Below are 24,888 nucleotides of genomic sequence, written 5' to 3'. Positions count from 1 at the left end.
TGGCCTTGGTTTGCCTTCAATTACCAGGCTTATCAAGTTCAGTCTAGGAAGGTTCTGCCCATCTCCCCAGTCTCCTCTGGTTGGCTCTTCCATACTAGTTGGGCTGTAGCATCAGGTACCAACTTCAGGGCTCTCAATGGGCTCTGTCCTCTTTCTCACAGTCCAAATCCAGAAGTGAAGCTTTAGTCCCCAAGGAGCACAACTGGACTTCTTACCATGCAAGGGGATCCCTGCTTGGCTTTCTGATCCCCAATTCTGCCCTTTCCTGAGCTCTCCAGACACATGGTCTACCCAGGATCTTGCTGCTCTTGCTTGGATCCTCTTTCCTATAGATGACAGTCTGCAGGGCTCTTTACTTTCTTTTTTTGGGTTAGAGTATTCATTAAAGAATACGAGCTTATCCTCTCCTGTCTCATTATGTGGGTGGTACTTGGCTGGACCCTGTCCCTGTCTTACTGATCATTAGCCCATTGGTTTTCTTTCTTTTCGTTTTGTTTCAGTGCTGGGGATTAAACCCAGGGCCTCACGCCCTGGTATTTGCTCTACCACAAGCTACATCTCCAGATAGCCTATTGATTTTTAGATATGTGTCTATTGATTGTCTGTCTATACCCCCACTGAGCTATGAATCCCATGAGGACTGTCTCCTTCCTGTTGTACATATACATGTAGAGCTCTGCCTGACATCTGTAGGTGCTCCATAGATACTTGCTGCACATGTGAGGAAATAGATGCCTCCCACCCCAGAGTGGCTCCTCCCTAGTCATGAGCTGGAATTTCTGTAGGCAGTTACCTCTGCCGCCTGAGTTCTGGACTCAAGACAGTCCTTCCTCTTCAGGTGCTTCCCCTCTGGGTACCAACTGTGCTAAGTCAGAGAGATGCAGTAGTGTGGCCTGGGAGAGGCACATCTCTTGGGCAGACAACTATGGTGATGGGGACACAGAGATCTCTCACCTCTGACAGCAGTCTGACTCAGAGAATGACATGACTTGCACAGGGTCACAGAGCAGGACAAGGCAGGAAAGCACAAGCCTGTTCTATCTGGCACTGGTGCAGAGGGCTGTTAGAATCCAACTCTGCCACTTGCTGGGACTGTTGCCCTTGGGCAGATCCCCTTTCCATCACAAGTCTCAGGGTCCTCATCTGAAAACTGGGGAAATGTACCTTGCAGGGGTTGTGAGGGCCAAGACAACATCAGCACCTTGCTGGGCACACTGGGGACTTTGGGAACCGAGGACCAGCTTGTCTGTTTATGTTCACTATACCTTCCTTCAGTCACTGTCTCAGAGGTATCACAAGATGATGCCAACTGAATAGTGGGCACCTGTTAGGCTCTTGTGACTACCTAGTAGTGCTCTGGGCCAGCTGAGAACTTCTTGGAAGTAGATGCTGGCCAAGCAGGAGAAGGTCCAGATGTGGTGGGAATGTTCCAGTGGAAAAATAGCTGCCTAGGGATCAGGTTGGACCCCAGATGCAGCAGAGTTGGTCACTCACCCTGAGCAGGCTCAGTCCTTCTGGCCTTGGAAGGCAGGGGACAGAAGGACTGAGCCTGGGTGTCTCTAGGAACTCCTCTTTTGTAAGTGAAGTTCCTGGTTACACAATTTCCCTCAAGACTCTGCCTCAAAAGCTCTGGTACTCTGCTGGGTGGACTCCCAAGGCTGTGGCCTCACTAGGCTCAGGGCCAGGACATTCCAGGCTCTTCCAAGAGAAGCCTGCTTTTAGTCTACAGTAGTGTAAGTAGCTCCTGGCTGAGGACATCTGGGGCATCTGCATGCCCAGCACCAGAAAAAACTATCCTTCCAGGTGGGAGAGGTACTCAGGCTGAGAGGACAGAATGCTGGAGCCCAGGCGACGAATGCCCTTTCCATCTTCTGACTGGTTTTCTCACCTGTATAATAGCAGCTTGGGTCAGCGTGATCTACCATGGATGAGCCTTGTGGATGCTCAGGGGGCTGAGGAAGCATTGGGGAGAGGTTCTGTGCTCCCTTGAGTTCAGTTGGGAGCATCCAGCAAGGGCAGAGCTACTACTGAGGGGTCCCCTCACTGCCCTGAACACACCCCACAGGGAAGCCTTGGTTTCTCAGCTCACAGACTGAAGCCTGGGCTCTAGCATTCGGTAAACCTCCTGGAAACTCTCTAGCTTTATTGCCCAGGGCCAGGCTCCATAAATTTTGTTCAATCCCTATGGTATCTCCAGATTTCTGGAGAAGAGGGTCCTGGGAGAGGCAACCTAGTTGAAGGGACTAAGGGACTGAGGTTGTTGATGTGTGACTGTCCTTATATTTACTCAGCATGAGTCCAGCTTTCAGGGCTTTAGAGATACTGAGGAGTTGCAGGAAATAGTTAAAGTCCTCCTCTCTGCCAGCACACCATATGTACTAAGCAGGCTGGTACTTAATCTTTTCATGGTTTTAATAGCATCCTGGGCCAACCTTCCTTCTAGTTGAACTATTGTATGATGTAGTTGCTTTTTAGGGGGTATCCTCATGGAAGGTCGCCACTGGGTCCCAGGGTGCAGGCCCTGATGGGGAAGGACACTGCCCTTCTCGCCCCTCAGTCCTTTCTTGTGCTGGGCCTGGTAGGATAGGAAAGGGAGGGGGGCCCAGGGCTGTTACCATTGGAACTCCGGCGGGGGATACGCTGCCAGCTTCACAGGCAGCTTCACCAACTCGTCACCTGCAGTGGCCTCCAGGACAGGTCCTTTGAGCCACTCGACACTGATGAAGGGCTTTTCTGCCAGACAGGAGGCATGGGTGTAAATCTGGGGCTGGCCCATCGAGGACCAGGGATTTCCAGCCCCTGCGGAGCCCCTGCAGCCCCAGTAGCCTGAAGATGGAGGCTTGCCGTGCCATCCAGCATGTGGGAGCAGGGCAGGGTTTCTGCTCATAGCCTTCCCTTTCCTCTGGCTAGACTCCCCGCTGCTTAGGTGCACCATGGCCTTTGACCCCAAGCCTACACTGCACAAGGACCCTTGTTCCTCAGGCTTTATGATGCTGGACCCACCCCGGGGCCAAGCTGGGCGTAATGATCCAACTCCAGGCCATACCGTGCACAATGACTTCAGTGCTCTCCCGGAATTTCTGGATGCCATTGTTGACCTCGCAAACATATGTGCCCAGGTCGTGCTGGCTGACGTTGTAGATGGTCAGGATGCTGGAGAGTTCTGTGTGAGTCTGCTGGGAGCGCCGCTCAGGTACCCACTTACCCCGCTCTGCCTGCCCACACCCAGGGGAAGCCCAGGGTCAGCAGGTGGGCTCTGGCAGAGTGGACCTACCAAAGGCACACACCCCTGCCCAGCCAGTGCTGGCTCTGGAAGCCTTGACCCAGTTTTCCTTGGGGTGGAAAACTTTCCCATCAGACTGGATTTCATGGGGCTGGCTGGGCCTGTACCTCCTCCACACAGAGGCCCAGTGTGTGCCAGGTACAGGTGGGCTTGGGCAGTGATGGGAACAGGACAGCTGTGGGCAGGAGGAAGGCGCCCTGCAGGGCTGCCAACCTCACCTGCTTCCCTGGATAGTCCCAGTCGAAGGTGACCCCTGAGTTGAACTCAGCCCACACTGTGCAGTTCAGGACCAGCTTCTCCCCGACCAGCAGCTCCAGTGACTTCTTGGGGAACAGCTGGATGTCATAGAGTTCATTGCCTGGTGAAACATGCACAGTGACTCCCATACCCCTCACAGGACATACACAGGACACCCACCACACAGACTGCAGGGCACTGGATGCTCCTCAAGAACAGCTGTGTCACCAATAGCCCTATTACTGGGAATGGGGGTTCCTGCCATATTCCTCTTGGGGACACAGGGAGTGGTGACTGGGTGAGGTGCCAGGAGCAGGCCCTACCTGTGATGTGCACAAGGAAGAGATTGGAAAGGAAGTTCTGGCCGCCCCAGGTGGTCTCACACTGCAGGTACAGAGCATCACGCAGCAGTGACGTGGGCACCCGCATGCCCCGGCGGTCATCCCACACCACTTCCTGCCCATCAGGCTGCAGCACGGAGCTTTGCTGGAGGGATACACTGACTGTAAGTGCCTGGCTACTCCTTTCCTCCTGACCAGACCAGCAGCCACCTTTCCCAGGGACGGGGTGGTAGGGTTGAATCCTGGCATGGGGATTGGGATTGTACCGATCGCAATGTGACGTTGAGGCCAGGGATGGACACCAAGCAGGGCACCCACATGGAGTCCTTCCTGTTGACCAGGAGTGTGTCGGGTTGGTTGATGAACGGCTGCTCAAAGTCTAAGGAGAGGGAGTAGGAGTTGAGGAAGGACGGGGCTCAGGGAGTCTCTGGCCAGGGCTGGTCAGGGGTGGCAGGGCAGCCCCATGGGGGCTGGGTGGTGATGATTCAGCTGCCTGCTGCCATCTGGAGTAGGGGGAGATCTCCTTCTCCCCTCTTGCCAGCCTGGGGTCAGCATGGGCACTAACCATCCCTTCCAGGACCCTGCCCACACCTGGTCTGCTCACTTGTCTTAGTGACCTCACCTCTTACGAACACGTAGGTGCTGGCAGCTGTGGTGCCCTCGATGCGGGCCTTGATGTACTTATAGTAGCAGAGGTAGCTGCCTGTGTTGTTGGCGTGGGCCTCGCCCAGCAGCAGCACCTTGCAGTAGGGCTTGGCGTCTGTGCCCTCGCAGTCTCGCACAACCCCTGTGTCCTCGCTGTCCTTCTCCCCTGTGCCTGGTGTCTCCTGAGCTCCTGGCCAGGCCCACTCAAGGGGGTGTTGCCCCCTGGCAGAAGATGGGAGAGGTCAGGAAGCCCCCTGCACTCAGTGGCAACCCAGGGGGACAATTCCTGAGGAGCCTCCCTGAAGGGCCAATAGCCTCACCCACAGCTTGTCTCACAGAGATGGGACAGCCCGGGGTTTAGGCACATATCATAAACCCAGCCTGGGCCAGGGAACTCTCTGAGACCCCAGAGCTTAGTGGCAGGCTGGCCTGCGGAGAAGCTCAGGCCTTGGATCATAGCTGGGGCTACAGGGAGGTCCTGGGAGCAGAGTGAGAGGGCTTGGGGCCAGTGAAGGGAGGCTGGGGGTCAACGCAGGTGATCTAGGGCCCATACAGGGTGACCTGAGGGGTAGGTATGGGTAAGGTTCGGAAGTACATGGTGCCTTTGTCTGCAGGGCCTCTAGGTACCCACATCCTGGGAACCCTCCTCAGCCTCAAGGCCTCTCTGGCCTGAGGAGGAGCTGTCTTCTGTGTCCTCAGCCATCACCTCCCACCTTGGCCTTCTGTAGCCTCCTTGGACTGCCAGGTGGGAAGGGCTCAGTACCTGCAGGAGATGGATAGGCTCTCACTGGTGTCGATGATGTATGCCTCCTCCGTAATGTTCAGGGTTGGGGGGGTCATGGAGTAGCCACTTGCCAGGCCTGGCATGGGAGACAGGGTTAGTGCAGCACTGGGTCATGAGTTCATGCAGGTCCAGCCAGCCCTAAGTGATCACTGACTGCCCTGGATTCCGGCCTCTGGCCATAAAGAGCTGAGTGGCCACTATGAAGGAGAAGGAGGAGACTGCAGGGCTCATTCTACATGGGGGAGGCTTAAAGCATGTGACCCCCACAAAGCTTCATTTAAACTGCACACCTACACTCACTGCTTATGAGGGGGTCCTGCACATCCCAGACTTTCCCCAAACACACCCAGGCCTCGGCCTCCCCACCCAGCCTCTTATGTCCTCACCCACTTCAAGATCCCAGGGAATCCATCTCATGACTGTTCTTTGGCTCAACCAGCTTTTTTTTCCCTCATCTGCATAGGCCCTGTCTAATGGCCCCAGCCTCAGGGGGCTCTCCCTGCCCAGGCCTCCACCCAGCACCCTCAGATCTTCCTGTAGAACTGTTCCTTAGATGCACAAGTAAATCTGCTTGACGTGGTTAAGTACCCATCCTCAGCCCTCGATGATGGCAGGCTGATTGGGTTCAGGCCCCTCTGCCCTCCAGAATGCCAGCCCTCCTCCCCTCCAGCTCTGCATGTATCATTTTCCTCCTGGTGGGGTAGCGGGGTGTTGTGGTGTGTGTGTGTGTGTGTGTGTGTGTGTGTGTGTGTGTGTGTGTGTGTGTGTTTGCATGCATGTGTTGCCAGGTGTGGGTCTTTGGCATGTGCATGTCTGTATCTGTGGGCCTGGGCATGTGAATCTGTCTTTGGGTGGTATATGTAGCTTTGTATGTGTGTGCAAGAGTGCATCTTTGTGTGTCTTCAGTATGTTTTGAAATGAGATTTTGGAGTGTGGAGTGTGCTGTCCTGATCATTTGGTTGTGTGGCTTGGGGTCAGGGTGTGTAAAAACATCTGTGGTTCATGTTCTTGCGTATACACATATGCATGTGTGTGTGGAAGAGTGGGATCCTGGTGGGGGTGGGAGCAAACTCTGGGGGAGGTCTGGGCCTGGAACTCTGGCAGATGCATCCTGCCAGGACCATCCTGAGACAACAGGAAGGGAGGACTGCATGGCTAGAGGCCCAGGGCTGTGTCCTGTCCCTCCCCCAAGTCCCTGTCCTCCTGGGGGGAGAAGAGCCCATTCTTCCATCCCCAAGCCCTTCTAGTCTCGCAGATTCCCCAACATTGGAGCCAAAGTCCAATTCCTTTGCTCCTCAGCTTCTGAAGCCCTAGGGTCCTGCCATGCTAATGGGGTGGGGTGGAACCTGGGAAGCCCCACCATAGATGGTTTTACACACCTTAACCCCAAGCCACACAACCAAGTGGTACCAGGATATCACACTCCACACACCAAGGTCTCATTTAAGCATCATGTAGAAAATAGCCCCCAGTCAGCACTCATTGGCCTCTCTCTTCTTCCATTCCTCCCCATCCTCCCTCCTGGTCAAACCCTTCTAGGCACCCCTGTACCACGGGTCAGAGCAGAAGAGCCCTCATCAAGCATCTAGTTTTACTGTCCGTTTGGGAATATGAGGCTCTCTAGGTGAACTGAGCTGCCATTCTAAGAAGGTATCCCCTTGCCTGGCCAGCTGCTGGGACTGTACCTCCTCACACTCGGGTCAATATCCCTCTCCTTGGAGCCCACTCTGTACTGGGGTCCTGAGGTGAGAGATGGCCCTGGGCCCTGCAGCTTCCTTCCCATGCGGAGCCCCTTCAGGCATGTGAGCAGGGCCTGGGCACTCAGCAGCCCCTTACTTGTACTCCCTGGGGCTGCTGGGGAGAGAGCTGACACTAGGGGAGGGGGACTCCCAGGCAGGAGTAAACTTCTCAGAGCAGTGAGGAGCCAGGAAGGAATCCCCAGGGGAGCACTTTGGACTGGGCTTCCAAGGCAAAGTAGAATTTTCCAGTCAGTGAAAAGTAAAACAAGGCTATGCCAGGCAGACAGCGGGGCAAATATGTGGGCAACCAAGTGAATGCTGGTCTGTCCCCTGAGCTACATAAGAAGGGAGAGATGATGGGCGTGGGTTTGGACAAGTAGGTGTGAAAGAACTGTTGCCCTCCCAGTTGGACTTAGTTGGAAGTCAGGCCTGAGGCCAGCATGTGAGCACAAGCGGAGTGCCACTGCCTCAGCTCCATGTGTCTCCTTCCTGGGGTAAGAGGACATCCCCATACTGAGATCTGGGGCACTGTGCTAGGGCCCTGGGGAGACCATAGTTCCCCCTACCCCGAAGTGCACATCTGAGCAAGCCCCAGGTAATTGCCAGCTGTAGGGCTGTAGAAGTTGTCAACTTCGTTTTCTTTGGTGGCTCTCTTTAGCTTCTAAGATAAAGCAGATAAATAGTGACATTTTGACCTCTCCTTTCTCCCCAGCTTCAAATCCCAAGAGGTTCAGGACTTCTCACTAGACTTTCAAAGTACCAGGTTTTTCATATCTTGAAGACTCTGCTTTGCTCATTTGTTCTTTTGCTTGGGACATTCTCATTTCTTTTCCTCCTGTGGATCTCCCTCTTTAGAGTTCAGGTCACATGTCCCTTCCCTACGAGAGCAGGCGTCATCATTTGGGCAGCTTCTGCCTCACCCTCCTTGGGGCTCCCAAACACTGAATTATGGTTTTCATCTTCCTAAGCCCCCAAACAGGAGATGTGCATCAAAGACTCAGGGGATGGATAACAAGGATGATTTGATGGATGATGGATGAGAAAGGGATAGATGAATGATGGATCATCAGATGAATAAATGGATGGGTGGATGGGTGGGCAAATGAATGGGAGTGAGTGGGTGGATGGATGGGGGAAGAACTTCCTCCCATCAGCACCATCCCACCAGTGGAAGCAACCACATCATTGTGCTAAACAGTACGATCTTTCCTGTTCCCTCCTGTCTTACTGTGAACCCTGATTTTCTGATTTCTAGAGAATTCTTTGTGGCCAGTTCTCCTCCCCACAGCAACCCCTATGAGGCATTTGCTTTTGATGGCACCACCCTGTGCCCACTAAAGCTGTCATCAACTTCTCTCCTGGTCACTTCCCCTCATTCTCTGCTGACTGTAGCTCCTGGCTCACCATCCCCCTTCCCACCCCAACTCCTGCCATTCTCCATTACTTCAACATCCACGTGGTGACTCACCAGCATCCTTGCCTTTTGAGTCCTCCCGTCCTCTCCCCTTCAGCCACTGGCTTCCAGGGACACGCCCTGAACATGGTCATCACCAGAAATCGTGCCATCATTGAATGCCTGACTCCCTCCATTTTGCTCTCTTCCCCCTCCTCTTCTTCTAGCCCAGGTGTCCTGTTCTATGGCTGCTAAACCCTTCAGAGGTAGCAAAGGCCCCCACTGCTTCCTCCTTACCCCTCAGCACCCTCCTGGTGTCATCTCTGTCCTGGCCCATCAACCTGATGGTCTGCTTGTCCTCTATTTCAACCCTGTGACACTACTATATTCCCAAGTGGCTCAACACTGCAGCACAAAGCTCCTCATGCTGGCTGCTTCCCCTTGATTTTCCTGTTTTCAGACTTCAAACAGGCCCTCGTTAATGGAGTTCAGGGTGTTCCCTCTGCCACTCTCCATCATGTTCAGGATTCCAACCCCCTGGACCTGATTCCCACAAACAATTTATTTCTCTTCTGATCACCATTCTTTCTCTAAGGAATCATCTCCCATCTTCAGAACAAAACAATACAATTCCTTGGTCTCAGACTCCCTCCTAGCCATTACCCCTTTTCTTATTTCCCTTCAGAGCCAAAGCTCTAAAGTAGCATCAACCCCCCAGGCACATTCACTTGTGCATCCACGTGGTGAACACCCTCTCTTTAGAGGGGGAAGAGGAGTTGCTAGTCAAAGCCTTCAGTGATCCCACAGATCCAGTGAGCACTCAAGGGCAGGGAGCAGACCTGTCTCCTGTGACCTCACTCTCCTTTCATCTTTCTCCTTCCCTCTGCCCAATACTAATTCCTGTTGCGTCTCATTTTTTCTTCCCAACTACCATCTCCTAAGGGTCCAGATACCTCCAAATCCTCTATCTCCAGCCCAGATCACTTATCTCAATTCAGCCTTAGGTGTTCAGTTGCTCTGTCAACATGGATACCCTGCAGACACCTTGAGTTCCATGATTCTGATGCTAAACTTTAGATTTAGACTTCCTCCACTCTGCTGAAAGTTCCTTCCCTGATAGCTCCCATCTCTCCAAATGGGAATCACTATGGATCAGTGCCTGTCCCTCCCCAGCCTATCCATCCACCACAGATGCAGGCTAGATGCATTCCAGAGCTGGCCCTTGCTCTCTCAATGGGTGCCTGCACAGTGGCATTTGCCCCAAAGCCACCTCCTGGTCCTGTGAATGTCCTCCTACAGTTCTTCTCCATGCAGTCATTGTGATATTTAAAAGAAAAAACAAAGGGACCACATCACACTTATGCTTAAATCCTGTATGTGACTTCCCACTACAGTTCCAGGAAAATCCAAACTCCTGACTAAGTCCTGGCCTCTACTGGCTCTTCAAGTCCTTGTGGTCCTCTCTCACTTCATGTTCACATCCTCCAGCCACTATGATCTCCACATTTTTCTGCAACATCCCATGTTCCTTCATACTGTAGGGCCTTTGCACACACTGGTCCTCCTGAGGGGCTTCCTCACCTATTCTCTGTACGGCTGGACTCTTCTCACTTTCAGGCTTCAGCTTAGACAGAACCTGCATACCCTTACAGAAACATAAGTTCCCTCTTTAGGCTTCATTTCAGCCTCATGGATTCTTGCTCTATTCTTCTGGTCATAAGTTGTAATTATCTTATTTAGTTATTTGTTTAAGTTGTGTTTGTCTATGTCTCCCGCTGGCATTAAGTTTCGGTGGGGTAAGTACCAAGGTACTATTTTCTACCCAACCTGGTGCCTAGCTCAGAACCTGGCACAGGGTAAAGGTTCAATAAATACTTGTTGAATGACTAAATGGATGGATGATTGGAAGGAAGGATCAATGGGCAGACAGAGAACAGAAAAACGGATTGATAAATAAATTGGTAGATGGAAGGACAGATAGTTGGATTGGGTGAGTAGAGAGATGGATTAATGGAGAAATAGGTAAATGAAAGAATGGATAAATGAACAGACTAGTGGGTGGATGGAAGAATAGATGGGTGGGTAGATGGATGGATAGATGGATGGATAGGTGGACAGAGGGAAAGAGGGATGGATGGGGGTTGACAGATGGATGAATGGACAGATGGTTAGATTGATGAATGGATGAATGGATTGCTAAACAGACCTCTGAGGCCTTTCTTCAGGCTGAAACTGTATCACACCCTGTTGTTCCTTTGAAAAAGATGCTTGCAATTTTAAAGGACAGTCACTGATGTCTGATGACAATGTGAACCTCAAGCAGCTCAGCAGCCAGGAGAGATACACGCCTGAGCTGCCATGTCCAGAGGCTACATGGCTGCCCAGCCCCCACCTGCAGCCCTAAAGAAGGTGCATCCTTCCTGCCTGGCTGTTGTCTGTCTCCACTGTCCTTCCCTTCCCGCAGCAGGAAGCGCTGTCATCCTGGCCTCTGTCGCACTCCCCCTGCCTTCCTGTTTCTGGCCCAGGAACTGACTTCTTCCTTCCCCTGGCCAGCAGGGCCCTGGCCTCCAAGCCTGCAGTAGAGCAGTCAGGGCAGGCGCCAGACTGAGGTCAGTGAGGCCAGAGTGCACACCTCCTTTTCTCTGTGCTGTCAGCAGCTCTGGGACGCCCTACGGCCTTGGGCCACAGAGTCCCAGGCATCAGCCACAGGCACAAAAGTCTGCGTAAGCAGCATTCAGGGGTCCTGCAGCCTCTCCTGGGGCACACCGGTATCCCTTGATGAGTGGCAGGCAGGGTGTGGAGGGAAGTCCCATGGTGGGTTAGGTACTGGACATGAGCCAGGCAGTGGGAAGCTGGCCTAGTCATCGCTGTCTCTTTTGGTCCTCACAACAGCTTGGAAGGGAGGAAGAGATCATAATAAGTGTAGTCAATGAATGAAGAAATCAAGGGTTTAGGCCTTACAGCTGTAGGTGGCCTAGCAGCTGTATAGAAGCCCAGGTCCTGCTGAGTTCAGGGCCATCCCTGCTCCAGGACAATGCTGCTTTCCAAAGGCAAAGAGCAGAGAAGTCCTTCAAATGAAAGCCTCAGAGACCCCTCATACCTAATAAGCAGGAAAGTCCACACAGGAAGTCAATGGGTCCCTGGGCCTCTGATCCCCCAGCTCCCCCATCAGACTCCCTTTATGGGTCCTGATCCTCTGTGTAGATCCGTGGCCAGGTTGGCTGTAAGTAAAGTCCTTTAAAACAACCAATACTATATTTCAAAGGAAACTTCCTGAGAAATTGAGGAAAAACCCACCGAAATGCATGAAGACTGCTAAGAGAGAGCAAGACTTTACTTTTATCCCATGGATGTCCCAGTGTGGCTCTGGGAGGTGCCATAAAGAAGGTTCCTATCCCTTCTCTCAGTTCCAAACTTGTTAGTCCCATGTCCCTTGCTATGAATTGAATTTACATTTCCCCAGGAAATTCTTTCCGGGGCCACCTGGACAGAATTTGAAGACACGCTCCAATATATCAGGGTCTTGGTCCTGTTTCCAGTGCAAGAGGATAAGGCCTGAGTCGTTTCTAGAGAGCTCCCTTGATCACTAAGTCAACAAAGAAAGGCCAGGTCCAGGTCCCAGAATAGTGGGGGAAGGAGGGCTGGCAGGAGAAGGCAAAGGGTCAACAGGTGCATCTTTGTAGCTGCTCCCACCCTGACCCTAGTATCTTTCTGTCCCCTATATCCTGCTATAAGGTTGAGCATTGGCTCCGTGCCTCCCTGACCCCCAGAAACCTCCTTCCTGGCCTCCAACCCAGAGGCAGCATGGCTTCAGGACCCTTTCTTGGCTTCTCCTGGCCACTTGGACCTGCATACTCTCAGCCTGATAAAGGATAAAGGTCCCAAGAATCCTCCGCCTGCTTCCTGGCTGGTTTTCCAAAGCTTCTGCCACTCCTAGAGCCCACCTGCTGAGCATACCAGGGCTTGCCCACCTTCATCTCAGGGCTCAGGCTGTGTCCTCTGTCTTCCCCTGCTGTCTGTGCCTGGTGGACTGTTGCTACTGCCCTCAGACCCAGGCACACTGCCCTGACACCTGAAGCTGAGAGCACTGACCTCCCACACTGACCCTGATTTGTAGCACAGGGAGGATTTGTATCATCTGGGGGCTCCTTGGGGCTGGGATGTCAACAGCACATGGATTATTCTCCAGGGCCATTATGGGTGACACAGGATGACATCAAGACCATTTGGGAACAGGGAGCATGACCCTGTTGTGGCTACCCTGGGCCTGGCTCCTTTTCTCCTTCTCTCTTGAGTGACTTGGAGATAGGGGGCCTATGCCAATCCTGCCAGTATGACACACTCTCCTGGGCAGCTGTGACAGGGCAGGAAGACAAAGGCAGCCAGGGGCCAGGCAGCAGCTGCACACTAAAGGCAAGTTATGATATGGGTGATGGGCAACAGCTGGCTGGGAGGGGGTCAGGGTCACTGTGTATTGGTCTTGGGGCTGGGAAGAAATGGAAGAGACCTGAACCCAAATCTTTTTTCTTCACTCCTGGGGATAGACCTGGCAAGGAGGAAGTGTTCTGTCCTAAATTTCTCCAGACCCGGTGTCAGCTCTGTGCCTCTAGAGCTCAAAGGTGAGTGTCAAGGGGCCATCAGTTCCTCACCTCCCACCCTGTAGGACAGAGTCAGCAGGGACAGGAGGGGCTGTTCCAAGTGTGTGCTTAGAGCTCTGTGAACGCAGCTGGGCACCCTACAATTCCACTCTCTAGTTATATGGCCTTGAGCAGCTCATTTCCTCTCTCCAAACCCCTAATTTTCCCCACGTGTGAAATGTAGATTGTTCCCAAGATTACTAGGAACCACACAGATCATAAATAGCAAAATAACACATTAACAGCCACTATAAAAGTCAGGTGCTCATGCCTGTAATCCCAATGACTTGGGGGGGGGGCTGAGGCAGGAGGATCACAAATTCAAGGCCAGCCTGGGGAAGTTAATGAGGCCCTGTCTCTGGGGATGCAGCTCACTGGTAAAATGTCCCTAGGTTCAAGCCCCAGTACTGCAAAACAACAAAACAAAACAACAAAACACCACAAGAGTAAATTGTCTTTGGTTCATGTACACTGAGTATTTACTATCACCTGTCTGCTAAATTCTTGGCTTATCCTAGCTGCTACATCTCACTGTGACCCTAGCATGCTGTGGCCATAGCATGGAGGTAGGGCATCTGGGAAAACCTTGCTGATTGTGGGGCAGGGAGGGTTTTCATGTGAGCTGATTTGGGCTTCACATGCTGAAGCATGCTGGCCCAGGAGGGGAGTATATAAATTAGAAGGTTATAGGCAAAGGCAGATCCCACCGGCCCATCTCTCTAGGGCCTTCCTTGGGGCATGGGGACAACTACCTGCTGTTTTCTCCTTTTGCCCATTGGTCCCCATGCCATCTGGGGCCAGACATTCATCACCTCCTTCAAATAAGCCAATTCACCATTATCACCTAGCATCTAGTGAGCCACTTCACTCCTCTGTCCTGAATTTGCCCTTGACAATCAGCTGGAACGGATGGAATGTAGTGTGGGGTAATGAGGCCACATAGCAAATCCCAGGATCACAGGCTTAGCCTCGGGGCCCTGTCCGACTCACTAGCTCATTCTCTCCTTTCTACAGTGGCTCTCCCTGGGATTTCAACTCCACTCTGTGCTCTCCCCAGCCTCTCTGATAGCAGCTCTTCTGCATTCCATTCCTGGTGGACCTTTAGGGACCCCAGACTTTAAACCCAGATCACTGCGAGGACATCTGGACCCATGGAGCACACAACTGTTCACTCACCAGATGAACAAGTATTAAAAAGAATGATACTTCCCAGTGTTGGCAAGGATGTGGAGAAATAGGCACTCACACAGCAATGATAAAAAATGTTTATACACTTTGACCCCCAGATTCTGCTTAGACTAATACATCCTGTATCCCAAGAACAACTGCAAATTTAGCACTTTCTATGTGCCAAAACAGTCCTACACACTTGTACATCCTACACCGTTTTAATACCCGCCCTGAGTTGGGTGCTGTTATTGCCATTGTACAAATGAGAAAACTAAGCCACACAGAGGTCAACTTGCCCAAAAGTACATTATATCATGGATTATCTTTGGGAGACAGATTTCAGAAAGCTATTATTTACTTTTATGGATGTCAGCATTGTTTGCATTTCTGTAGTTTATGAAATAGAAAGGACTGTAGCAGATCAAATCATCTTTCTTCCACAACCCCTGGAAATACTGCTCTCCAATCCCCTAGGAAGGCCATCTGAGTGATGGCCATCCCACCAGGCATTCTTAACCTTCCTCCTCCCCCAGAACCAATTGGTCACATATCACATCCATTCTCAGAGCTGAAATGGGTTTTTCAGACTGAGTCGGAGGTTGCTGGCTCAGGAGGAGGGTACCAAGGGCAGAGTGGCTAGAAGTGCCAAGACGCTGTACTCTCCTCTCCTTGCCTTGCTGGCAGAGAACTTTGTACTTATAGTGTTCAGAGACCTTTCAATGGACACCTTCTGGACAGACAGCCTCCACTAGACATTCTGGAGCTGACCTCTCTCCATTTACCCTCCTTTTTACCCTACTGTCTGTCCAGCTTCAGTGCATCTCTCCTGGATCACCACACTAATGTATCTGCACTGGTCCAGCCCCAACCAGGCAATGAAATGATCTTCTTATGACACAAGTCCCTCTCCTGCCTAAAACCATTCCCTGCTTCCCTGTTGCCTGAGTGAAATCTGAGTGCACTGGTGGCTTCCCCATCACCCACCCCCTGCCCTCTTCAGCCTCAGAGACTTTGCCCTCCATGTGCCATATATTTGGGACAGTCCCTTCCTCTACTCTGATATCTCAGCCCCAATGCCACACCCCCAGGGTCACACACTGAGGTCCCTCCACAGGATTCCTGAACTGTTCTGCAGGTCCTGGTAGAGGCTGGCTTATTACATTTGACATCTCCTTTGTTCAAGGTCAGGACTTTTGTTTGTCTTTTCATTGTAGCATTCCCAGCATGGGCTTGGCTGGTGATTGACCTGTGACTGGCTCTGGGAATCCAAGGAACAAAAAAGACTGTATATAATGTAGGAGAGGTGTGGAGGTGAGGCCAGTACCACTCAGAAAGGGGGAGATGCCATGCACTGAAGTAACCACACCAGGCAAGAAGTAGACCCTGGGGGAAGATGTTACTGTTTGGGGCCTGCCAGGACATGAAGGTAACAATGTCTGAAAAGTGGTCATAAATTTAGGATCCCACCTGCCCACCTCCCTAGGGCCTTCCTTGGGACATGGGGACAACTACCTGCTGTTTTCTCCTTTTGCCCATTGGTCTCCATGCCATCTGGGGCCAGACTTCCATCACCTCCTTCAAATAAGCCAATTCACCATTATCACCTAGCATCTAGTGAGCCACTTCACTTCTCTGCCCTGAATCTCCTAATCTTCAAAATGGACAAAATGGGAGCTCAGGATGAAGCTCAGCTGCACAGTACTTGACTACCAAGCAGGAGATCCTGGTTTTGATTCCTCAGGACTGCAAAACAACAGCAGCAACAAAAAAGCGGGATGCATAATGAAGTTTTTGTCACAAGGCTAAAACCTGCACACACCCTAGTGTGAAGCAATTTGATGAACCATTAGTGAGGTGCGTCTCACACTGACTGTGAGGGTGTGTCTCACACTGACACCCCCTTCTCCCTCTGAGTGTGGGCTGCCTGAGTACCTAGTGGAGGGGATTAAGGAAAAGAGGTGACCCTAGCAGATGCTAGCACCTGGTGCAGGGCTGCTGTGGTGCAGCCAGCTGTGTCAGGCCATTACCCTGGCCTCTCTGGGGTCAGGACTCCGTTCACCAGTCGACAGGACGAGCTGTGTTATCAGACAGTCCAGCTGGTTTCGAGGTGGCCCCCCAGTGCTGCTAAATCGGGGCCACCAGCTCCTGCTGCAGGAAGAGGGAAACGCAGGCAGGATGTCCTCTTCTATGACCGACAAGTCCTTTCCCATGAACCCCTGCTGACCTTGCCGGCCACGTGGCGGGGGCTCCCCCACTTGCCACCCAAACCTGCAACTGCCTAAGCCCAGCTGGGTTGGAGGTGGCGTGGGCAGAGGAGAATCTGCGGGGCTGGGGTGGGGCGTGTCTGCTGTCTGCTCCGCCCAGCAGGGGCAGGGCAGGCGCCCTGATCCTCCTCCAGCACAGAATGCCCGCACCTTCCTGCTCCCAGACTTGTCCCCTCCGCATAACCGGAAAACCCAGATCCCAGAGGAAGCCAGTGTCTGAAAAGGAACGAAAGTCAGGAATCCCTGGCTGCAGCTGGGATATGTCGGCTGCTTCTCTAATGATGGTCCGCCTAGAGTGTGAGAGGTTCCTTGAACTCTTCTTTTTGCCTGCGGGTCCAGTCCTCCTACTCAGCCTCATCCCCAGTCTTGCTTCCAACATCTTTCTGAAATTTGCCTTCCTGCTTGCCCCCAAGATACTGCTCTAAAATACAGGTGTGAACCTTCCGTGCCTTCATCCCTCTCCCCAGATAAGGACCAGTTTCTTGGGCTAGTGGAGCAAGCCCTTCCTTCTGGAGTCCAAGGTTGGCCCCATAGGGACGGGTGCATCTCAGAGAGCTGATTAGCATAGGGTAAGCCCTTGGGGAGAAAGACCTATCCTGAAGAGGAAAACACCCAAAGGGCAGCAGGAGAGATGTAAGACAGACACAGAGAGGAAGTTCTCTGTCATGCTAAGACTTCATTTCTTTGCCCCACCCTACTTCCCATTCCCTTCTGCCCCATGGCACTCAAGTGCTCCCAAATTTCCTCCTTCCTTATCTAGCCTACTTGTGACACCTGGGGTCTCCTGGGAAGTCCCCACTGGATACCTCCACCTGAAGGTCATGCTTCTCCACATTTGCTCCTCTCCATCTGATAAATTGTCTCAGGATCCACCCTGTTTGCTTAAGCCAGGGACCTGCTCCTCTTCCTGTTCTTTCCACTATCCTGTTACTAACAGTATTTCCTGGGTTCATCCACTTGCAATTCCCTGACTCCTGCCTCACCTGGACAGCAATCTCCTAGTTTCTGTCACCCTCTGTTGCCTGGTCTCTCCCCACCCCCATCTCAGGCTCTAGCCTCATTTGACCACTCACTGTCCCCATGTACTGTCTGGACTTTCCTGTCTTTGAGGTATTCTTTGCCCTGCTTGGAATTCCCTTTCTTGGAGTTCTACAGACCTCTCCAGGAAGTCCCTAACTGGAAGTGACACTGCCTTCCTGTGCAGTTCACAACCCACCAGCTGGGCTTCGCTTGGGCCACTGAACACTTTCATCCCTGGATTACAGACATCTGATGCCATGTCTGTGTCCTGGCCAGTCTGGCATATAGGTAACCCCTGAAGTTCAGTGCCATGTCCAAACCCTTGCAGGACCACCCTGAGCAGGCACAATGGCTTGTGTCCTTGTACAGAACTGCAGCCTCCTTCCCTGGCAACTGGGGAGTTCAACAGACAGTGCACTTGCAATACCCTGTCTGGTGCCTGTTGGACACTGTGCTCTGGACAGGGAGCAGGACTCCTTTAGCCAAACTGGCTCGGTTGCCTCAGGCGTGGTAAGTTAGTGGGCAGCATCTGCATTTGAGTCCCCAGAGCACTGAACTAGGGTCAGAAGATGGGCCCAGTAAGATGGGCCCAGACCCCCATGACCTGCTTGCACTGACTTTCATCCCCGCCCTACTCCTCCACCCTGGGTCTGGGTTAGGACTGAGGAGCAGGTATAACAGAAAGTGGGATGGCCATGTGTGACTCAGACCATGGCAAGGGGTAGCATTCTCAGGCCAGACCCATCTAGCTGCCCAGCAGTCTCCTTATTCCCCTGCATGACCCAGAGCTGGCTGCCCACTGGTCAGAGGTGTAAACAGCCTCTCTTCTAGACTAAACTGAAAAAGACAAAGCATCTTGGGGTTTCTGTCTGCCATCTGCTCTTCCCATGGAGACACTGCTGTGGCCAGACTGTGAAACTAGACCAGGATCCTAATTCTTAAAATCCAGCCTATGCACATACGGCCCCTGATTGTTTGCCAGCCTGTCCCACAGCTGTGCATGGGGAAACTCAGGTACAGGGAGGGAAAAGGAGGGGCTCACGCCACATAGCAAGAACTTCGGGGCAGGGTTAGGCAAAAGTCTGGTTCAACCACCCTTGGGGGAATCAAAAAGCTTCTCTGACTGCATCTGGCTTTCCTGACACCTGACTCTACTTAGGGACTTTCCCCCTCTCTAGGGATGATGGGGATCCAACTGAGGACCTCCTGCATGCTAGGCAAACACTCTAACACTGAGTTCCACCCCCAGTCCATGCACTTGGGGGTTCATATTCCTGCTATAGCACCTCCAGCAGTCTGAGGTCCTCCTCAGCCCAACAAGACAGATGAAGCAAGGTTCAGAGCTCAGGAGGAATGGTCTTTGTCTCTATTAGCATCTCCTCACCAGTCACACCCAGTTCTAGCCTGGGATATACCCCTTCAGCTAATACCCTCTCTTTCCCTATACGACATGATTTGCTGAGAGTCACTGTCACTTACTACAGGGAATGACATCATCTCCCTCTACTCCTCTACCTCCCACTCATGCTGGCCTCTCCTGGTCCTCCTTTACTTGCAAAATATCCTTATCTCCCTGGAAGACCCCCCTCCTTCCAGGTTCCCTTCCTCAGAGTTCCCTACTGGACCCCTTACCCTATTTCCACTTCAGCTACCCAACCCATCCTCCCTCCTGAGCTTCTGGTATAGTCACCTGCTGCTTGAGAGACATCTCTTTAAGGTGTGTGTGTGTGTGTGTGTGTGTGTGTGTGTGTGTGTATAAGGTCTCCCATTCCTCATCTTGTCCTCCAACAAGGGCCCTATTCAATCCTTGCCCCACACTTTACTCAGTCACTCAACAAACATATACTGAGCATCTGTGAGATTCTGGCCCTGGGCTGGATACAGGGTAGCAAGAAATGGTCCAAGGTTATTCCCCTGATCAGGAGGACAAAAGCTCAGACAGATGTCCATCTCCCCCTTTCTTCAAGTTCAACCATACCACCACCTTCACCTCTGCTCTTCTCAGTCCCTCAGCCTATGAAGATAGAGACGATGAGCAGAAAACAGAGCCCTGGTATCCCAAAGACGGAGATGAACTACTTGTCTTCCTACAGGTCTCCTGGGGACATTGAGAATTTACATTATTGTCCTTGGTCTAAGTTTTTCCATGTGTAAAATGGGTCTGACATTGACTGATAATTAAGAGATGAAGTATGTAAAGTCAGTATTAAATTTCTATGACATGCAGACACCATGCAGTTTCCATCTCTCCCTTCAGGCCTCCCAGCACTCCTCCTTCAAACAACAGGATCCAAGACCTTCCTCAACCTCTTGATTTCCGGAGACACCAGCTCATTCTCTCCTCACCCCTGATGCTTTCTTCCAAGCATCTCCATTCAACTCCTCTGCTCTTTTCCTTGTCCCCCACACTTCTCTCCAACCTCAGCCCTGGGTCTGGGTCTCTTCCCATATTCTCAACAAGACCCTTTGGTGGCGACCTTTGCCTTAATATTCAGTTGGCCTTCAAGACCTCCATCTTCTCAAATCCGGGGAACCTCGGCCTCATACCACTTCTGCAAGCTGACCGCTCACAGACTCGAGATTAATCTTAATTTTGCACCTGGGTCCTCATCCCCGACTGCTGGTTCCCGTGCAGTTGCCCCTGCTGCTGCAGTCCCTGCCCTGGGGAAGGTGGACGCCCCTCCGGTGCGCCCTCTGGGGGACCTCCTAGGATGGACTTCCAGCGCTGACCCCGAGGCGTCGGGAAGTGCGCACCCAAGTCTGGGGTCGGGCGGGGATTGTCACCTCTGAGGGCTCCCAGGGAATAATCCCCAGTGCATGAGAACTGATTGGGACCGAGTGGCGCTGCGCCAGAGCTCCGCGGGGGGAGTAAATACAGAAATGAAGGATCCAGGTTAAGGATGCAGCCCAAAGGGGCCAGCCTACAAGGAAGCTGAGCCACTGAAGGTACAGCGAAGTCTGGGATCCCAAGGAGTATCCCAGCGCTGACGCGCAGACTGGTCGCCTCGTCCCTGACCCGGCTGCAGTCCCCGCCCGCTCTTTCCTCATCCCGGCGGTCCCTAGTCCCAACCCGCCGTGCTCCATCCGGTGTCCGCACCCCCGTGCTCCTGGACAGTCCTTTCCCCCGCCCGAACCCCACTGGTGCCATCTAACCACTTGCCCCCCGGCGCGCGGCTCTCCTTAGCGGTCAGCCCAACCCTGGCGCAAGCAGACGGCTCGCGGCGCTCACCGTCGAGGAGTCCGAGGCAGAGCCACAGGCGCAGGCACAGCGCGGCGCCCGGCTGCATCTCCGGCCGCTGCGACGCGGGTAGGACCTGCGCGGCCACCGCAGCTCTGGGCTGGGAGTGTGAGCGCGCAGCGCGAGCGCGGGCGGGGCCCCGACTGGGCTGAGGGCCGGGGGCGGGGTCGGGGTCGGGGCGGGGCTCTGGGGGAGGGCGGGTCACCGTCGCCTCAGACCGTCCACTGCACCTAAGTCCTTCACAGACCGTCCAGGGTGCATCCTTTGCACAGTCCAAGTCCAGGGTAATAGCCCCTTCAAGTCAACTACCGCCCTCTTCAGGGCCAATCACGGAGGGCGAGGAATGCAGGTTACTGTGAAAGTCGGTTGTGGGCTGATGAAGGAACCGGAGCGTGGCAGATAAGGACCAACAAAATGTGTCACTACGTATTTTTCTGTAATCTCCTTCCATCAATAAACACTGGAGTAAGTTAAAAGGCAATAAATTTAACTTGAAAATAGTAGTGTTAAATCTTGGAAGACTTTCAACAGATGCCTTACTGCCTCCTTGGTGTCCATGGAAGCTGCACCCTTGAGCCCAGGACCAATATAGTCGACCACTCCTCCTGATCCTGAAGATCTGGCCTCAGCTTTAGATCTCACCCAAATATTTTTGCTCTGAGCTCATTCATAAGTCCTTTTATCAGGTGACACTTTACTTTCTGACTTGGCAAACCCTACCACAGACTTCCTTTCTCTTTTTGGTTCCGTCGCTAGAATCTTCCTGTTTTAAAATAAATCCCATGACGATGACTATTGCAACCTCTCTCTTGCTTTTATTTACTCCATTCACACTTTTTCCATGCCCTCCTCCCAGTCCTTTGGTCCTTGCCAGAAACCAAGACCAAATTGGTTGATAACAACTGTTACCAATTCTCTCTAGTGCAGCTAAGAATTGAATATGATATTAAGTTGGAATCACAAAGCAGTGAGGAAGGTTTTGATAATCAAATAAACAGTGTTGGGGGAAATTAGAAAACTGAATAACAAATGAAGCCAGATCCCCTTTTTCAACCTTTAATAATATCCAAAAGTTATTGTAAGATGTAGTGTATTTACCTAAAATATTTAAGATACCAATGAATTATAAATATGAGATAAATATGTTTCCAACAAGGGATTTGAATGTCACTGGCAATCCAGAAATCGCTTTCATTTTCCATCACAAGTCCCTTACCATCCCTAAACCTCCAATTTTCTAATATCCTGGTCTTATCATTTCCCTGTTTTCTCTATATTTTATCATCCCAAAATATATTTTGTTAGTGTTTTAATCTTATTTAAGTGAATTCATACTATATATATTCTTTTACTCATAATCAATTATGAGATTTATCTGTATATTGCTATGTAAAATAATACCTTGCTCATTTTCATAGCTGCATAGAATTCCACTGATTGATACATCACAATTTATTTGTCCATCTACTATTGAAAGTTTGAGCTTCTACTGGTTTCCAAGTTTTGCTGCTATGAATACTCATATATATATATCTCCTGGTGAACATGTGCCTTGTTTTCTCTCTTTCATTTGCTAGGTATGGGTCTTCAACTTTGATAAGACAGTGCCAACTATTTTTTTTCAAGTTATCTGTACTGTTTAGCATGCCTATGGTGGTGTAAATGGTTTGCAGGGCTCCATATCTTCACTCATATAATAGTGTTAGTTTTGATTTTTAAAATTTACCCATTTTAGTTGTTCTGTAGTGGCATCTCATTATGATTTTGATTTGATTTTCCCTAATGAACTCTGAGGTGGAGCATGTTTTTATAATTGGTCATTTGGACTTCAAGCCTTTTGCTCCTATTATTGCCCATTGTCAGTCTTTTTCCTGTTGATTTGTAGGAGTTCTTAATATATTCTGTCAGTTCTGGTTGTTATTGCCGTGGAACAGATTACTCCAAAATGCTGTGGTGCAAGGCAATGCCTGTTTTATTTTGCTCATGTTTTTGAGGGTCAGAATTTGAGAAGAGGGCTTGACTGTGTAAATTCTTGGTTGGGGTCTTGCAGGTTTGGTTGCTGTCAGTTATCTGAAGGCTTCTCTGGGTTGGATGTCTGGCAGTTGGTGCTGGCTGTCAGCTGGGGGCTCAGCTGTGGCTGTGGCCTGGTGCACCCATTCATGGGCTTTCCAGCACAACACTCTAGCTGAACTTTGTGTGCAGCGCATGGCTTCTTCAGGTGAGGGACCCAAGAAAACCGGGTGGAAGCTACAAGCTCTCAAAGTAGTCGGAACCTTGCCCAGTGACAGTCCTCACTAACTCTTGACAAGCAGAAAGGTCCTGCTGAAGAGAAGCATGTGGAAGGGGAGATGCTATCAAGGCCATCTTTGGAAAACACACAGGAGACAATGTGCTACAAACCCCCCTCTCACTCACTGTCTTAATTTTCATTCTTTTTTAGGGGGAGTCGGAGAACAGAAGATCTTATTTCTGGTTATTTTCCTTCTGGTTGGTGCTATTTGTATTCTTTCAGGGAATCTTTTATTCTATCTCCATGTCGTGAAGATATTTACCATTTTAAAAATCATTTACAAATTATAATTTTTCTTTCACATTTAGAGCTATGGGCCCCTGTAATGGCTTTTAAATTTTTTTTTTTTTTTTTTAGTTGTAGATGGACACAATACCTTGATTTTATTTATTTAGTTTTATGTGGAGCTAAGGATGGAACCCAGTGCCTCACACGTGCTAGGTAACCACCCTACCACTGAGCCACAACCCCAGCCCCCTGTAATGGCTTTTTCTGTATAGTGTGAAGTGGAGGAAGGTCAAGTTTATTCATACACCCCGCTAAAGATCTAGTGGTTCTATGATTGGTTATGAGATTGTTCTTTTTACACTGTTCTCTGGTTCTACCTTGGTCCTAAGTGAACAGTCTCCTTCAAGTGGGTCATTTTCTATGGTTTGTCTTCATCACCATGTCTTTACCTTAGCTTTATAAAAGCCTTCCTGCCTGGTAGTGTAAATCCTTGTACCTTGTTCTGCAAAAGTGTCTTTGCAGTGGATCAAGGACTTAGGAATTAAACCAGAGACCTTGAGCCTAATGGGAGAAAAGTAGGCCCAAACCTCCATCATGTAGGATTAGGCCCCAACTTCCTTAATAAGATTCCTATAGAGCAAGAATTAAAACCAAGAATCAGTACATGGGAGGGATTCAAACTAAAAAGCTTCTTCTCAGCAAAATAAATACTCAGTGAGGTAAATAGAGAGCCTACAGAATGGAAGCAAATCTTTAACACAAGCACATCAGATACAGCACTAATCTCTAGGATATATAAAGCACTCAAAAACCTTAACACCAAAAAACCCCCCACAAATAATCCAATCAATAAATGGGCCAAGGAACTGAACAGACACTTCTCAGAAGATGATGTACAATCAATCAACAAATATATGAAAAAAATGTTTCAATATCTCTAGCAATCAGATAAATGCAAATCAAAATTACTTTAAGATTTCATCTCACTCCAGTCAGTATGGCAGCTATCAAGAATATAAACAAAATAAGTGTTGGTGAGGATGTGGGGGAAAAAGGTACACTCATACATTACTGGTGGGACTGCAAGTTGGTGCAGCCAATCTGGAAAGCAATATGGAGATTGTTTGGAAAACTGGGAATGGAATCATCGTTTTACCAAGCTCTCCCACTCCTTGGTCTATACACAAAGAACTTAGCCACACAGGGTTAGGGACACAGCCACATCAATGTTTATAGCAGCACAATTCACAGAAGCTAAATTGTGGAACCAAACTTCAGTGGATGAATGGATAAAGAAACTGTGGTACATATACACAATGGAATATTACTCAGCAATAAAAGAGAATAAAATCACGGCATTTGCAGGTAAATGGATGGAGCTGGAGAATAATGTTAAGTTAGCCAATCGCAAAAAAACAAATGCAGAATGTTTTCTCTGATACAAGATTCATAGTGGGGTTGGGATGGGGAGCCTGGGAGGATTAGATGAACTCTAGATAGGGCAAACGGGTGGGAGGGCAAGGGAGGAGAATGGGGGTAGAAAAGAAGGTGGAATGAGATGGATATCATTACCCTAAGTACTTGTATGGAGATGGGAATGGTGTGAATATACTTTTTAT

The 24,888-nt window shown here is 50.8% G+C and overlaps 1 protein-coding gene across 1 annotated transcript in view; it reads right to left on the bottom strand.

The window, feature by feature from the left end:
- Flt4 (fms related receptor tyrosine kinase 4) overlaps positions 1–20,843 on the bottom strand; it is a 45,202-nt gene extending 24,359 nt beyond the window's left edge. The window contains exons 1-8 of the mRNA XM_076856529.1: positions 20,743–20,843; positions 5,270–5,366; positions 4,484–4,728; positions 4,128–4,240; positions 3,844–4,006; positions 3,502–3,641; positions 3,047–3,215; positions 2,616–2,733 (exon numbers count right to left, since the gene is read on the bottom strand). Of these exons, the coding sequence (XP_076712644.1) occupies positions 2,616–2,733; positions 3,047–3,215; positions 3,502–3,641; positions 3,844–4,006; positions 4,128–4,240; positions 4,484–4,728; positions 5,270–5,366; positions 20,743–20,800 (1,103 nt within the window). The 5' untranslated portion in view covers positions 20,801–20,843. The remainder of the gene's footprint in view (positions 1–2,615; positions 2,734–3,046; positions 3,216–3,501; positions 3,642–3,843; positions 4,007–4,127; positions 4,241–4,483; positions 4,729–5,269; positions 5,367–20,742) is intronic.
- Positions 20,844–24,888: the final 4,045 nt, after the last annotated feature.

Source organism: Callospermophilus lateralis, chromosome 5 (genome assembly GCF_048772815.1).
Source record: "Callospermophilus lateralis isolate mCalLat2 chromosome 5, mCalLat2.hap1, whole genome shotgun sequence".
Classification (NCBI taxonomy): domain Eukaryota; kingdom Metazoa; phylum Chordata; class Mammalia; order Rodentia; family Sciuridae; genus Callospermophilus; species Callospermophilus lateralis.
The sequence above is the reverse complement of the archived record's forward strand: the minus strand, read 5'-3'. Positions and strand labels throughout refer to the sequence as shown.